At 43.8% G+C, this 14,601-nt stretch overlaps 1 protein-coding gene across 1 annotated transcript in view; it reads left to right on the top strand.

Moving 5' to 3' along the window:
* The first annotated feature begins 3,044 nt into the window (after window positions 1-3,044).
* The window catches only part of LOC144156011 (uncharacterized), a 38,506-nt gene continuing 26,949 nt past the window's right edge, over window positions 3,045-14,601 (top strand). The window contains exons 1-3 of the mRNA XM_077687771.1: window positions 3,045-3,148; window positions 3,271-3,361; window positions 13,295-13,460. Of these exons, the coding sequence (XP_077543897.1) occupies window positions 3,106-3,148; window positions 3,271-3,361; window positions 13,295-13,460 (300 nt within the window). The 5' untranslated portion in view covers window positions 3,045-3,105. The remainder of the gene's footprint in view (window positions 3,149-3,270; window positions 3,362-13,294; window positions 13,461-14,601) is intronic.

The following is a 14,601-nucleotide window of genomic DNA, read 5'->3' as shown; positions in this document are numbered from 1 at the left end:
AACGTCTTTCCTAGGCCCCCTTCACGGTAAGTTGGGCCTGCTCGGTGGCGGATTGTTGACAACAGTGTAGCCTCTACGGGGCTGCACACAGCTTCCGAAATGAACTATAGACTCTGAGCTACACGGCGCACTGCCGCGGGGATCTCGAACTCTCATGGAGTTTAACGCAAACCGCAGAGGAGATGGGACTCGATTTGAGGGCTGCAACCGGGGGCACTGGAGCCCACTGCTATCCACCATCGACTTTCCTCCAGAGCCTCCTTATCCTTTCTCTCTATACCCCATCCCGTTTACATCAAACGTTGAGCAAATGACAACGTCACCCTATAGTTTCATGAAATATATCTTTAGATGACCCTTTCCGGTCAATCTCTCTAGAACTAACTTCACCAACGCTCTGAGGCTTTAGTAGGGTTACTTGTCGACTGGCTTACATTTTCCCTGCAAAAAATGCCGAGTCATGGTTCGCATGGTTCCTGAATGGGTGTCGATCTTTCTGTATAGGTAAGGGCATGTGCTTTGTTCTCTGAAACGTGTACAATCACTTGATACGGCTCTGTACATGCCCAGGAATCAGGATTGAGGGACACGCGCCGCTGAAACCTGATTGCGCCCTCTCCCGGCGCTTCGCTCGTCCGGGGGGCGTAACTGAATGGCGCATAAAACACACGGCCGCCGTTTGATAACGATGACAGCTAAGAGAAAAAACTCCGGGATATCCGTAGCATGGCTCCAGCGGCCCGCTGTGGCAAAATGTTAGGCTTGAGGCAGCAGCGGAAAACGTTTAGACGCCCTGGGAACCTCGTACGTTTGCCATACAAGACTAAAATTTTGCCACAGCGTGCCGTTGGATCCATGCTACGGATATCCCGGAGTTGTTTCTCCTAGCTGTCTTCGTTATCAAACGGCGGCCGTGTGTTTCATGCGCCATTCAGTTACGCCCCCCGGACGAGCGAAGCGCCGGGAGAGGGCGCAATCAGGTTTCGGCTGCGCGTGTCCCTAAATCCTGGGCATGTTCGCATTAGTAAATGAAGTTAGGTACAAAAAAAGTCGGAATGGAGCAGCCGGATAGACGCCGTCTGCAAAACGCGATGGGCCCGGGTTCGATTCCGACCACGAGACGTGTTTTTTTGGAGACGACTGACGTGCCTTCACCTATCATCATCATGATCGTTTTGTGAAACCCATTCTGTGAAGTTGGCTTTCCTGCAGTGCGTTCTGGAGCGACATCGAACGCCATCAGTGAGGCATAGAAGATTTTAAAAGCTCAAGGCAAGGAGAAAAGACAGACGTAAGGGAGCGAGATAACAGCCTGGATACACACGTTTGTGCCCTCGAGCTCCTAAAGGCGAGCACACTGGCCGACATACTTCAAGAATTGAAGGCGCCGTGATGATTACCGACATGAGCCTTGTTCGAGGATTTTAGCTTCTTCAATGGGCAGTTTTCTAGTCTGTTTATGACATCGGATAAGTGCTGTCGTTGGGATCGGAAGCTGGTACTATGGCATACAACACGCTCAAATGTTTATTAATTACTACAGGCTTAACATAAGGCACTTTCCGCCATTGCGATCGAGGGAGATATGGCATTTATAAATGCTTAATTTTACCTGCCAAAGGCGACGCGAGAGTGCTGCTTCAGGTAGGTCCCAGCAACCCGGATGGAAGGTGGCGCGAGGAAGCAATTAAGGCCGTCGAAGCATACGCTTGAGTGATCCAGAGGGTTCCACGCACGCGGAGTTCACTCTCAGTTAAGCGAACGTAGCGTCCTTTGCGCAAACTTATCTTGAAAGTGGTATGCACCTACTTGGGCCTCACTACGTGGGCCAAATGGTCGTTCCGAGCATCCCACAGGGTCTCGGGATCCGTAGAAAAACCATGTCGACCATTCTCGACGGTACTTTGGAAAAGTTTGTGTATTTTTGTAGCCCGTTGTTGGCTTGGCTCTCGGGAAAGCGCAATTAGCAGAATTTCTACCGTTCGAAACTTTCGCGGTTATGTAACGAAGCGCACATTACAATTCAGCAAGCACGAGAGCAGGTAAAATCGTCAGACTGACGATCTTGAGCCGATATTTTGCAGATTCAGCAGGAACGGACACGGTTGCTGAGGTTGTCACAAAAACATCACAAAAATGTGCGTGCAGTCGTTGCACGATACTCGCACATTTGCAGCATGGTGCTGCTGGAGAGCTGAAGATGATCATTCATCTTCGAGGGGAATTGTAAGGCCAACTTTTGGTTGAAGGACGTGTATGAACCATTGTGACAGGAGTTGGGATCCTAGTGCTCATTGCGCATGTGAATAGGCGTGCGGCCGGGTATTCGTTTGTCTCCCAGTTGCTCCCTATGCCAGCTTCGTACGCTACGCCAAAATTGCACGCTGCGTGAAAACCATCATCATCATTGACGTCGTCTCTGTGGCGGCAGGAGATTGGCCAAGAGAAGCTTAGCTTGCGCGTGTACATTCAGCAATCATAACGTATTATCATTGTCGTCTTCGTCGTGTGGGAGACTGGCCAGAAAACCAAATGTAAACCACCGTAATTCTCGCGTCGTCCTTGTCAAAACTTGGACAATCAGCAAAAAATGCTTTGATTTCGCTGCAGTCTTCTTAAGCGTTGCGTAGGGGACCCGTAGGTTTTTTTTTCGTTATTAAAACCCTCACATGCACCATCTGTTCTGACTTCTGAATGAAGTAGTAGTAGCAATTGCGAGCAAATAATAGTTATATAATATAATTTATTGTTATTATTTCTAATATTATCATCGTCATTATATTATTGTTATAAAGAATAAAATCGTCGGCAAATGTTTTTATTTTTTTTTCTCACCCAGACTCACTGAGTCTGCAATTTCAAGCAAATTGAAACCGAAACTATATTGTCATTTCAATTGTCGGCTCGTAAGTAAAAAATAAACTTGTAAGCCCTTTAAATTTTTCATTATTTGTATAACACAATTGGGTGTTGAAATTATGTTTTTTAAGAGAGCCATTTTTAGATTACATGATTTTTTTTCTAGTGTCGCTCCTGTTAGTAAACAGCGGTCGAAAAAGGTTCAGGTGGCAGCACCATAGAAGCACGTGTGTTTCTGGCTTGAAGATGGCAGAGCTGCCGGTCGCGGAGCTGCGCAAGGCGATTTCGGGTTAGAAATATATTTAAATTACCTAACGGTTTTTTTTTTATTCTCAAGTATCCATAGCGACGCAAAGGTATGAGCTATTACCGATTTATAGACGTTTTCTTGTGCTTGTGATGTGCTTCCAGAGATGCTCGATGGAGCGGATCTCGATGTTCTTTCATCCAAGAAAATCAGGAAACAGTTGGAGGAAAAGTACGGCATCGATTTTACTGACAGGTGAGCGTCACGCCTGTTCAATTTATATCAGATTTTTTGTGGCATATTAACTCATCGTGGCGCTAAGCAGGAAGAACATATGCGTTTGGGTTGTGGAACGCGCAATGCTGAGAAGCGAGGCTTAGCTTTTGGCGTCGCGTTCCGAAGCGGCGCCAAGTCGTGCTTGCATCTTTTCGCTGTTATCTCAAGTTTTCCGCGCCCGCTGCGATCAGTTGACCTGACGCAAACTATTCCGGGTGCCTCGATGATGCCGTAAGTCGAGGCAGCTGGTATCAGCTGTCTAGCGAAAAGAAGAACGCTTGTATGCGCCGCTGGTGACATCAGCCATCACAGCGTTTATTTTGCTGGACATGGAACAGGCTGTCGCCCGGCTGTCCTTTCGGCAGGTTATTGGCGAGTCAGCGAACGAGTTGGGTGATTTCAAACTACGATAAGTGAACTTAAACTGTGTGAAATAAACTGTGTGAAATTTAGCTGTTTGTATTTTTTCAGTATTGTTGAGAGGAAGGCGTGCAGTTAGGACGCTGGAGCGCGCTAAATGGAACGCTGTGCGGTCATCTTTTTCATCCCTTTGCGTCTGCGAGCCGTGTCAACGCTGCGTTGACATTTGTCTGGGGCAGGCGTAGGGATAAAGTGCGGTGGCTTAGTTAAGCATAATTTCGAAGCGGCAGCTGTAGTTGATATAAATTCGAGGCTGTTTACTGACGCGTTTACGTTGTCGGTCATTCATTCCGTCCTTGATATATTGATACAACCAAAGCGCAACTAGCTAATCGGGGGACGCGGTTTGCCCGCGCCTTTTCTTGAATGATCGCTATACGCTACAATGGAAAATTGAAACAAATGGAAACAAATTTAAAATTAATTAACATTAAAATTAACCAAATTACATTTTGTTAATTAATTAAAATTAACAAAATGGAAACAAATTTAAAATTTTCGCCGCGGCAAGTCTAGCGTCCGCGTTTAGGCTCGAATGTGTTCCAGGGTGAAAACGTAGGAAACTTTTGCCGAAATGGTAAACTGTTCAATTGGTATGTCACACCGCGGGTTTTAGTGAAAAAAACTTTGCTGCTTACAAGGTTAAAAATTTGGCGTGGTTGGTATAAATACATAATAGCACTGGCCAGCACTAATGCTGGTTAGGTTTGTTTTCTTACTCAAGTTTAGGTGTGGTATTTGAGTATGGGGTTTTTAGAGTAAAAATCGTAGCTATTGAGATATTTATATTTTTTGGCATTGGGATTTCTGGCCTTTAGATTCATCATCAGGTGTTCATGTCTACTTTCACTTAAATGCGCTTGACGACTCCACTTACAACAGTAGGCGAGGCATTGCTTAGCAACAGTTAGAAAACTGGTACTGATCAAGAATGTGTAAAAACCAAAAAAGACGTTTTGGCTCCCATATGGGTACCTCATTCACAATCTCGGTCGGTGCCAGTTTTTTGTCATGCGTTTTCCCGACCTGACAAGCTTCCATCCAACCCTTGATGTCGAGGCATTGCTTACTATGCAGATACTAGATTTTCATATTTTTTCATAGTTCACTCATTTTTTTTTCCCCACTGCAGTTTAAGCATTTCACTGGCAGCTGGGAAAAGTTAGTGCACATCCTGTTGGTGATATTGAATGAGTGACGACGTTTTGCAACCGACGTTATTTTTTGCCCTGTTCGAGCGGCGCACCCTCAGTGTCATGAGCCAATTTTGGCGTTGAGAGTTTGCCAAAAAATGTTCTCCCACGTTCCCTGGCTTCTTTGGGGCTGGTTTATTTTCCTGTTAAGTGAAAGGTTATATAACACTGGTGCTTTTTCTTTAAGTTTTGTCTTAAATCAAATTTGGAGGGCTGTCTACTTTTTTTTTTTTTCTTCATGAATAAGTCGCAGTAATGAAAGTTGCAGATGCATTAAGCTGAAAGAATTTAGTGAAGGGCTGGACAGCCATTTGCTATATCTGTAATCATCCAGGACAGTGTGTGTGTTATGTCAAAGGGGAATGTAGCGGTATTAGCTAATTTCTTTGTAATCTGTTTATCGCTCTGACTTAAGTGTTGTTTTACTCCTATAAATGTATTAAAGCGAGTGGTGTATTTTTCGTTGGAATAATTTATCCTGGCCTATATGGTGGCAGTAATGTGTTCCAAGGTGGGCTGGTTCATTTTTATGGGGCAGGTCTAGGGACAATGCTTACTTTCCCATGTACTGCTTGGATTTTTGTTGTACAGTCTGACATCTGAATTGTGTCACTGGTGGATAAAACCAATAGCAGTGTCTCAGTTTAAACTGTTTTGAGTTTGGTTGAGAACTTTCTTCATTGAAGGCAGTGTTCAGTGTGTTAGTCTCCGCATTATTATAGGGCCTTCAATATCGAATAATATTGGTTAACAGAAAGGCTGAATAACTTTTTCTTAGTACGAACTCAAAGGTAGCACCTATCAGCTCCTTCAGTTCTTGTTGCATGACAAAGAGCGCTGTATTTAGATATAAATTATTATAGCTGCCATTCATCTGTCTAGTTTTTTCCCTTCTCAGTAGTGTAAAAAAAAAAAAAAACACGCTGCACTCCTTGAATGAGAGGAGATGCTACCATTTAGGCCAAGGGGCAGAGTGTATGAACAGTAGAGCCAACAGCTGGCTTTCTCTCCTTCTCTCTTCCACTGGTAATGTCTCCATTTTTTTCTGTGTGTTGTACAAAGGTTGCAGTGTATGAGCTTCCCGTATAAACATTTTTTGATGCAAACTGCTGTCATATCCTTACTGAAACCTTGCACGGTGCTTGAATTTTATGGTTCGTATCGTTTAAAAATAAAAACTTGACTGCAATTGACTGGTTCTTTTGCAATAGAACAAAAACTGGTTTCTGGCCGTGGGTGCAGCTTCCGCCGGCTGCACACATTTCCTGTGTGTAGGCGGCTGTCTGGTCAACTTGGAAGAGTCTTTGCTCATCGGCAAAACTGGTTTTTATTTCATTGTGAAATAGCCAGCTGATTGCATTTATGTGTTCCTAATATATTTCACCTGCGTTTGGGTCATGTGTTTGACAGTGGTAGTCTCCCTTTTGAGAGGGAGGGGTGGTGTATTCTCTATGGTGTGTTTTCTTTTCACTTCAAGCATGTGGAAGAAACAAAACAGATGAGTAGTGAGTTTGTTTCATGCGAAAGTCTGGCCTTCCCATAGCCCTGTCACTGTTTACTACTTGGCGACAAAAAATGCCTTAGTGCACAGGGTTTACATTCCTCCCATCAGAAGGAAGGGGGCAATTATTGCACGTCTAATTGGCTGCCTTTTGGTACACCATTAAGTCGCCCACCTCGCAGCGTATATGGCACACTCGCATTTGTTTGTTGCACATTCATGCTTACATCCTTTCGCAGCTTAAAGATGAGGAATTTGTGTGTCGCTCATTGCTCGCTTCATTGTGGTTATTCTGGTAGTTCCCTCCGTCAATCTCCCTAATGGCAGCGCAATGGAGCTAGCTGCACAAGAGTATTTCAAGGGGCACATTCTTCCAAAGACTTGTACAGGGCTTGTGCCTTGTTGCAGCGTCTGCTAGTTGGTCAAATGGAATTGAACTTCGTTTAGTCGAAGCTGACATTCCAGATAAGTTTCTACTACACCAGAAACATGCAGTAAAGGCCATGTTAACAGTGCTAATACACACAGGGCCGTACAGAGATCATATGAAGAGTGGCCAAGCACTCAATCATCTCACCAAAACTGAAACTACCACGTTGCTCTTTCATTGTCACTACATAACCTACCAGTTTGGCAAACATCATACTGTTTCCAGATTTCATTTCCTTTCTTTTTCTAAATCTTGGTGTCACATTGATCATTAAATGTCACTGCATAACCTATCGCTTTCGCGAGCATCATACTGTTGTTAGGTTTCATTTTTTTTTCTTTTTTTTTTTCTAACCTGGTTATTAAGAGCTTGTACGTCTACTTTTATAAACTTATGGACATGCGTTGTGCGAGTTATCATGCCATTTTTTACCACTTCTGTGAAAAGTTGGGGATGGTCTGTGTTGGCAATTAAGCTGGGTTTAAAACGGAAAGACAGAACTCTCACAAACATAGGTTGAAACAGTGCTCCAACCAGATGTTTTAGCCAAATGCTTTCCCAAAGCCTACTTGATCTCTTTATCAGGGGTAACTAGATCTGACTAAGGTAGATAGCTGGGACAGTTGGTTCATAGTTTTTGAAGTGGGAACCTGTGTTAAGGCGCTACACAATGGTGTTGCGTAGGGTGTGGCTTTACTGCGCATGCGAAAGCGAAGGAAATTTGTGTTTAGCCAAGGGAGTTCATTTCCAATAAATCAGTTGTAAGTCCAGTGCCGTCCGTGTGTGGTTCCCACTTCAAAAGACTAGACCTGGCCATGAGCAGCAGTTATATAGGGAACAGCCTTAAATGAAGCCTTTGGTTGAAGTATTTTATTCCATTTGTCATCATGTTCGCATTGTGGAAGGCAGAGTGTGTGACTGAAATTAACCCTTGCGGTGGATGTCGGGCCCCACCCAACAATGTAACACTGTTGTAGCGGTGCGTAGTCCAGCCACGCTCGACATGGGTGTTCAAGGTTAAATTTCATGGTTTTTCTCACTGTCATGCACCCGAATTCTTTGTATACAGGATGCACCATCTCTTGAGGGTTAAGTGAGCTTTGTTGAAGTTTGTTGCACTAGGGTGCAGCACAATGATAAGCACAGGCCTTCTCGATTCCAGAGAATTTTCACAAGTGCAGTTTGCTGAAAAGCATGCCCGCTTTCTGATCGCGTGCGTTCTACGGTGGAGGACTTCGCCAAAGCGATGGTGACTTCAGTGAGGAAGAGAATTGCGTGCCTCCATCAGTTAGAGAAGGCAGTCAGTGATTCGACAGAAGCAAGTGACGAAGACCATGACAGCGGTGGAGACAGCACCGTGCGGATCATTACTTTGAGAGCTACGCATTTTGTCGAAAGAGAGTGAATAGGTGGGGAAAGATTTTTTTTTTTCTGGCTTCTAGAAGTTTCCATTGCCAATAGTTTTATTTGGGGGCGCACACAGCTGCAGAATCATGTGGAGAATGGCCAGCTAAACCTGCAATGTCGCTGCAACCTCATACAAAAGCTGGTGGGTGATCTGAGGGCTCCAGCCAAAGCGCGGGGCCCATCTGCTCTTATGGAGTGTGAGGAAAGGCTATTTCGGATGAGCCATTTTATCTACAAGCTCCCAGGCCAAACCAGGAAAGGCTGTGCTTTTTGTAGCTATAGAAAAACAAAATGAGGCAGAAGGGAAACCATACTTTTCTGCAAAACCTGCAGTAACAACCCTGGCCTGCTCCCAGGAGAATGCTTCAAGTGGGTTCACATGCTGAAATAAGTATTATGCGAGTTTTTCTTGCACAGTTTTTTTTTTTTTTTTTTCGGTGCCAGAAACAGCCAAAATGGTTGCGGACCGTAATGACCGGATAGTGGGTAAAAGTTCCGTACTGCAACGGGTTAAAATTGTAGCAATGTTGACTGACTGCCTGTGGTAGAAAGGCAGCTTGTTTAAGAACAAATTCAAGTCAGTTTGCATTTACAGGTCCTTTACTTTTATTGTTCCTTCCAATAACACATTTAAACAAACTCTGCCAAGCATACTTAATGAAATCACAGGAGACGTGGTGCGGAGAGGTGTATCAAACAGCAATTTATGTTCGTGCTTTTGGCTTTTTTTTTTTTCATTATTAAACAACTGGTTCTGCTGAGAGTGGCACATTTATATTCTTGACACTGTGGGATAAAGATGTAGGCTATCTTGTTTGTCACTTTAATGTCCCTTTAATTCTATCCATAGTAAGTTGAGTATAAGGAGTGAAAGACATACGCCGTGTGAGTGGAATATTAGCTTTTGCCTTTCGTATGTTTTTGTGGCTTTGTTTGCAATGTTAGGTGGGTAACATTGTTGTAAATTGTGAGTAGTTTATTTCCAGCATTAATCTGGTGTGTGTACAATGTTCCTCATGTGTCTGTTCACTACAAATGCCCCTTGGCTTTCCAGCTGGCTGCGAATAACGCAGTCTCGCAGACCTCTTCGCTTTGTGTAGCGACAGCTCTGCGGGGTCATTTCCTGAAGTGCCATGTTTTGCCAGCGTAAAACTCGTGTGTGACCTGTCAGGTCGTCACAGCTGCCGAGGCTCGCTGCTCATTTTGTGTACCAGATGTTGTCTCTGGCTAAACCGAGGCCGTGCATTGCATTTGAGAGAAAATTCATGTGGCCTGTGAAGCGCTTGCAGCTGCCGACATAGCCCGCCTGAGGTGTTTTGCAAAGTCTGAATTTGTACTGGAGTTGTAGGACATTAGCAAACTAGTGACTTGGGGAGGCATATGCATTTCTGAGGCAGACTCTGTAACTGCAAATTACGTTGTTGTGAGTTGATTAACCACTAGCAGCTGCAGCAGTTGTTCATTAACACAGAAAGTGCAAAAGAATTGAGAATGGGTATCAGTGGCCCCATATGCTTTTTCGCACTATGATTTTCAACATCACAAATTGTGAACAGTGAGTGGATTGGCATAGCTCAGCTGAGCAATTTTCCGAAAAAAGTGAAGGGGCACCTGGCATGTAAATAAATGTGAAAATTTCTACTTTGCAAACAGGCTGGCAGTTCACAGTCTTTGCTTTAGTTTTGGAGAAATGTTTTGCCTTGGTGTACAACTGCGGTCAAGAGGTGTTGCAGGGTGAATGCAAGAACTCACCGTACCAACCGTCAACTTCACTTATGGCCAGTTGCATGGGAACGTTTAGCTAGGGGCAAGGCTTGACAGTGTTGCCGTTTCTTTGAAAGCCTGTTCTGATTGGCCGTCAATTGCATCACGAAGACTGAAATCCATTAAAAAGGTGTCTTTTTGACGTCACCTTGGTACAGCAACGCCCAGGCAGTCAGCACCCTAGCTAAGTCAGCTCCCACGCCCGTACTTGCTGTGGGTGCTTTGTGGTGTGGAAGGGAAATGGGAGATAAGTGTTTTATTTATTTCTGAGCCAGCAAGTCTTCTTTGGCCGTCAAACATTAGCCGAGATAGCTACGAGGTGAGAACTTTCAGTTCAAACAAAAATTTATTCAGCCTTTATAGTTGCTTTAATTTGCAAGTCTTGTGTCATTTCATCGATACATTTAAGTGATCATAAAGCGGCTGCCCTTCCGTTCTTCCGCACGAGCATCTTTGGACTAGTTTATTGCAATCAATAAGTCAGTGCTTTGCGTCTGTTGTTGGTATCGCATCTAACGTGATAGCACAAATTAACGACAACTTTTCTTTTGCAAATAAGGCTGGGGCACGAGTTGCTGTGCCATTGATGAGAAATACGTAGATCTTTTTATTTGCTCTGCATATGCAGAGTAGTGAAGCATTGTTTCATGGGGTCTTAAAAAGAGAGCAGTAGCATTTAAAAGTGTGTGGGATTACTTGGCTGAGTTCATTTGACTAAGCCGTAAACAGTCTGATTTCCTTACCACTTTAAAGGGGCGGACCACCGATTTTTGTAGCATGTATGTTCTGTAGCTCATATGGAGGCCAGCATTTTATATAGCCGAGTAACCACAAGCAATTTATAAACAAATTAGTAGAAATAATTTTAATTTGGTGCTAAACTTTCCAAAATCGGAAGGGTGGCGGTTTGTAGTGCAGAAACTTGACACTACAATACGCGTCCCCGGTCACGTGTCCTAAAAGTTTTGCAGCTATTGACACTGCTGAAACATTTATTTACTTATTAAAAACCTTTTAGCACAAGTATTGGTATAAGGTTAAATTGTATATGTATTTTTAAACATTCTTTTGAAATTTTTAAAGATACACTGCCCGCCGCCGCTGGGTTGCTCTCAGTGTGGCTAACTGAATCTCCATGCCCAGTATCAATGGCAGCATTCAGTAAACAGACCTAGTGAAGTAGCTTTGATGATTATGCCGGAGTCGGGGGCGTTTCTTCTGCCGAAATATTTGTTTTCATTTTCCAGAAATGCTAATGGCAGCTTTAAATAAAAAGGCCCGACCAGGGGTAATCGGGCTACCGACCTCCACAACATGAAGCTAGCATTCTACCTATTGCTTATCCCAACAGATGGAGCCTTGGTGCAAAATAGACTAGTGATTAAAAAAAAACACATAAATGAATAAGAAAGCCTGAAATTCACATTTTTTAGCTAGTGAATAAAAAAAAACACAAATGAATAAGAAACCCTGCAATTCACAATTTTTCTAGCTGGGTACAAGTTTTTAAATACGGCTTTTCATCTCGCGTACAGACAGAAGTATGTTGCCGCGCTTCTGTATGTCATGGTTGCCAGCATTATTTCTAGGCTTGTAGATCTAAAAGTTTCGATTTAGAAAGTCTTAGGACGTTATGAGAGAAAACGTTTTGTGTTAAGGTGTTTTAAGGGATGCCTTTTCATTTGGGATAGGGTACATATACTCGGCAAAAATCGATTGTCTGTTTCGGCGCGTTAAACCCCATAATAAATCAATCCTTATCACTAAGTTCTTGAGTGTATGTGGCACAAGATGTCCGTGGCACAAATTTTCTGATGTAAAGCCCAGCGTGTCAGGTATTCTTCTTGTATGATAAGAAAACCTGAACGAGTTTCTGCTAATTTAATTGTGCATGTTTCTTGCCTTTTGCTTTTTGTCACTCCTGCCTGGTAAATAAAAGGCTGGATAATTAAATCGTGAAAAAAAGAAAGCTTAATGCACCAAAGCCTGTTCTTGCAGTCTGGAGGCTGTGTGTTCAGTCTCTGCTACTTTGTCCCCTCCTCCTTTGGAGCTGCAGCTCACATCAAGGCATGCTTACCTGCAAGAGCAGATGTTGCAGATAAGCAGGCCTGCATGACGCCTGTGGTTGTGATGTTTGCACTGAACGCGCGGAACAAGTTGTCCGCTGCCTTGCCACTGAAGCAGCAGAGGCTTTTAAAAAGCAGCTTAGATAGATCTGTTCATTGTTAGGTGATGTCTAACTATGTCGTGGCAGGATTGTCATTCCATAACTTGCAGCTCTTAGTTTTGTTATTTTTTAAATGAACTGTCATTCTCCTAATGTTGTTGTTCACAAATTCTGAATGAATGCTACTTCCAAGTTCAGTTGAATGATTGTTTGCTCGTAGAACTTTACACACGGATTACTCTCAAGCTAAGATGCAATTATTCTTGGAAAGTGGTTACTTGCAGCTCGTATCGCCGTGCGTTACTATGATCACCTCTGTGTGCCTGTAACTGGTGGTTTGACATTATTGTGTGTTCAGTCATTTGTTTTTGTAATTGTTTGTGCAATCCATTTTATTGCAGTTAACGTTTGCCTTGAACTGTTCACCTCAAAGTGGCGTACTGACATTTGTTGACGTGGGCTCCAAAAGCACGTGTTTTTTCTTCTTTTGTGAGCTTTAAAATAGTTGGAAGTCTTGACTCCTGGTAAATAGTGAAGTAAAGGTGACAGTGAACTAGTGAATTAAACGGTGTATTGAACTACACAATGCAGCCATGAATAAGAATTCAGCAAATTCATATTGGTGTTCCCTTTAATTCTTCAACTTCTTCATGGCTGCGACATTCAGCATGGGTTTAAGTAATATCAGGCACTGCAACAGACCTAACGGTTCTTCATTTTTTGTAATTGAAGTGCGTAAGCTATCAAAACTTGGAGTCCTGCATTCATGACACACCCTTAATTGCTTGGTTTTCTCCTTCAAGTCTGTGGTGGTCAAGAGTATCACCTGTGAGCAGGAAAAATAAAAAACATGGTGAAAAAATTGAACTTGCAAGTGAACAAAGCATCGATGGATTTGCTTCCTCTGCTTTTCTAGTGCTGTGTGCAGTATCACTGCTTTGCTTAGTGTGTCTTCTTTGAGTGACATCACCACTGTCTGTGACTGCTAGCCACAACTTTGCCATAACAATGTCAACCATATTTTTGGCAGGAAAAAAGAAATTGATGATCTGGTCATGGAGCTCATAACAAAGGAACCCCCCAAGAAGAAGCAGAAGGTCAAGGCCAAGGAATCTAGCTCCAAGATCAAAGAAGAAGCTAATGGGGTCACGGCAAGCTCCTCATCGCCTCGTGGCAGTGCAAGCAGTGATGACGACGTAAGTCTTGTGTGTTTTGTATGTCTGCATCCCTGCCTCTGCAGAAGGTACTGCGGGCGAATGTCATTAGTGTGACACCGCTAAGTTTCATCTACCATTTAATATGGTAAGTATAGCAAAGGTCCTGGTGGGAGGACTTGCCAATTTGTACGCTAGGAATGTTCCTGTTGCACCACAGGCATGAGCTACCTTTCATATAACTATGAGCTGAAAAATTGGCCTATAGACTTGTGCTCAACATAACCCAGCAGTTATTATCACTGACACGTACCGAAACGCGTGGGAGCTGCCAGGCAAGGAACTGGCTAGAACTGCTCCCTTGTGTTTCTTCTTTGCCCCCATGCTATTCCTCTGCCTCATTTGCCTCGGTACAAAGGGGTGGGCGATGTACTGGTAAATGTCCTCTAGCGGCTGTACAGGTATTCAGGGACATGTCGCATCATCGTACTTCTAGAACGAACTGCCGCACGGGCTTTCCACCACTGCAGGCTCTGGAGGGCGTCACATGGGAAGGTGTGTGCTGCAGGAGTGCTATTCCAAGTTTGCATCTTTCAGAAGCATCCCTTTTGAGTGGGCATAGTGGCTGAGGGCACAATGTGGCAAAGGAGGAGTATAGGGTCACCACAATTTTTGATGACAATGCCTTAAAAAAAAGTGTTCTCTGTTCTTTATGGTCTGAGTGAGCGGTTTTGGCTGCAGCTTGTGTGCAGGCACGTTAGGTGGAGCTGCGGAGTTTATCGCGTGGTATTGTCCAATGCCCGCTCCAGAATTGAATAGATGCTTGTTGTTTCACAGGTTCTGCCCAGAAATGGTGGGATGGCTTAAAATATATGCTCTTAAAATGAACGCTGGAAGTAGCCACCTGGTGCAGAATTCTAAGTTTTGTTCCCTTCATGTCCATTTCAAAGTGTTCACTGAGCGTGCCTTGATTTGCTCAGGGCAGACAACACAGAGGCTTCCGTGCAGTGGTGGTCAAAGGCCTCTTAACAAGCATCACATGTTGAAACGGACATGAAATAGACATTTTTTAACTAGATGCGGCTCAGAATTCCTGCCAGTGATATCTGTCATGGAAACTGGTCAAGCAGAACACTCAGCACTAAGTTTCTGGGGGCATGGAACTGGCCCACCCAGGCATTAT

Source organism: Haemaphysalis longicornis, unplaced genomic scaffold, assembly GCF_048455015.1.
Source record: "Haemaphysalis longicornis isolate Haplotype H1 unplaced genomic scaffold, Haemaphysalis longicornis Haplotype H1 scaffold_1, whole genome shotgun sequence".
In the NCBI taxonomy this organism is placed as follows: Eukaryota; Metazoa; Arthropoda; class Arachnida; order Ixodida; family Ixodidae; genus Haemaphysalis; species Haemaphysalis longicornis.
Note: the sequence above shows the minus strand (reverse complement) of the source record. Positions and strands in the feature narration are given on the sequence as shown.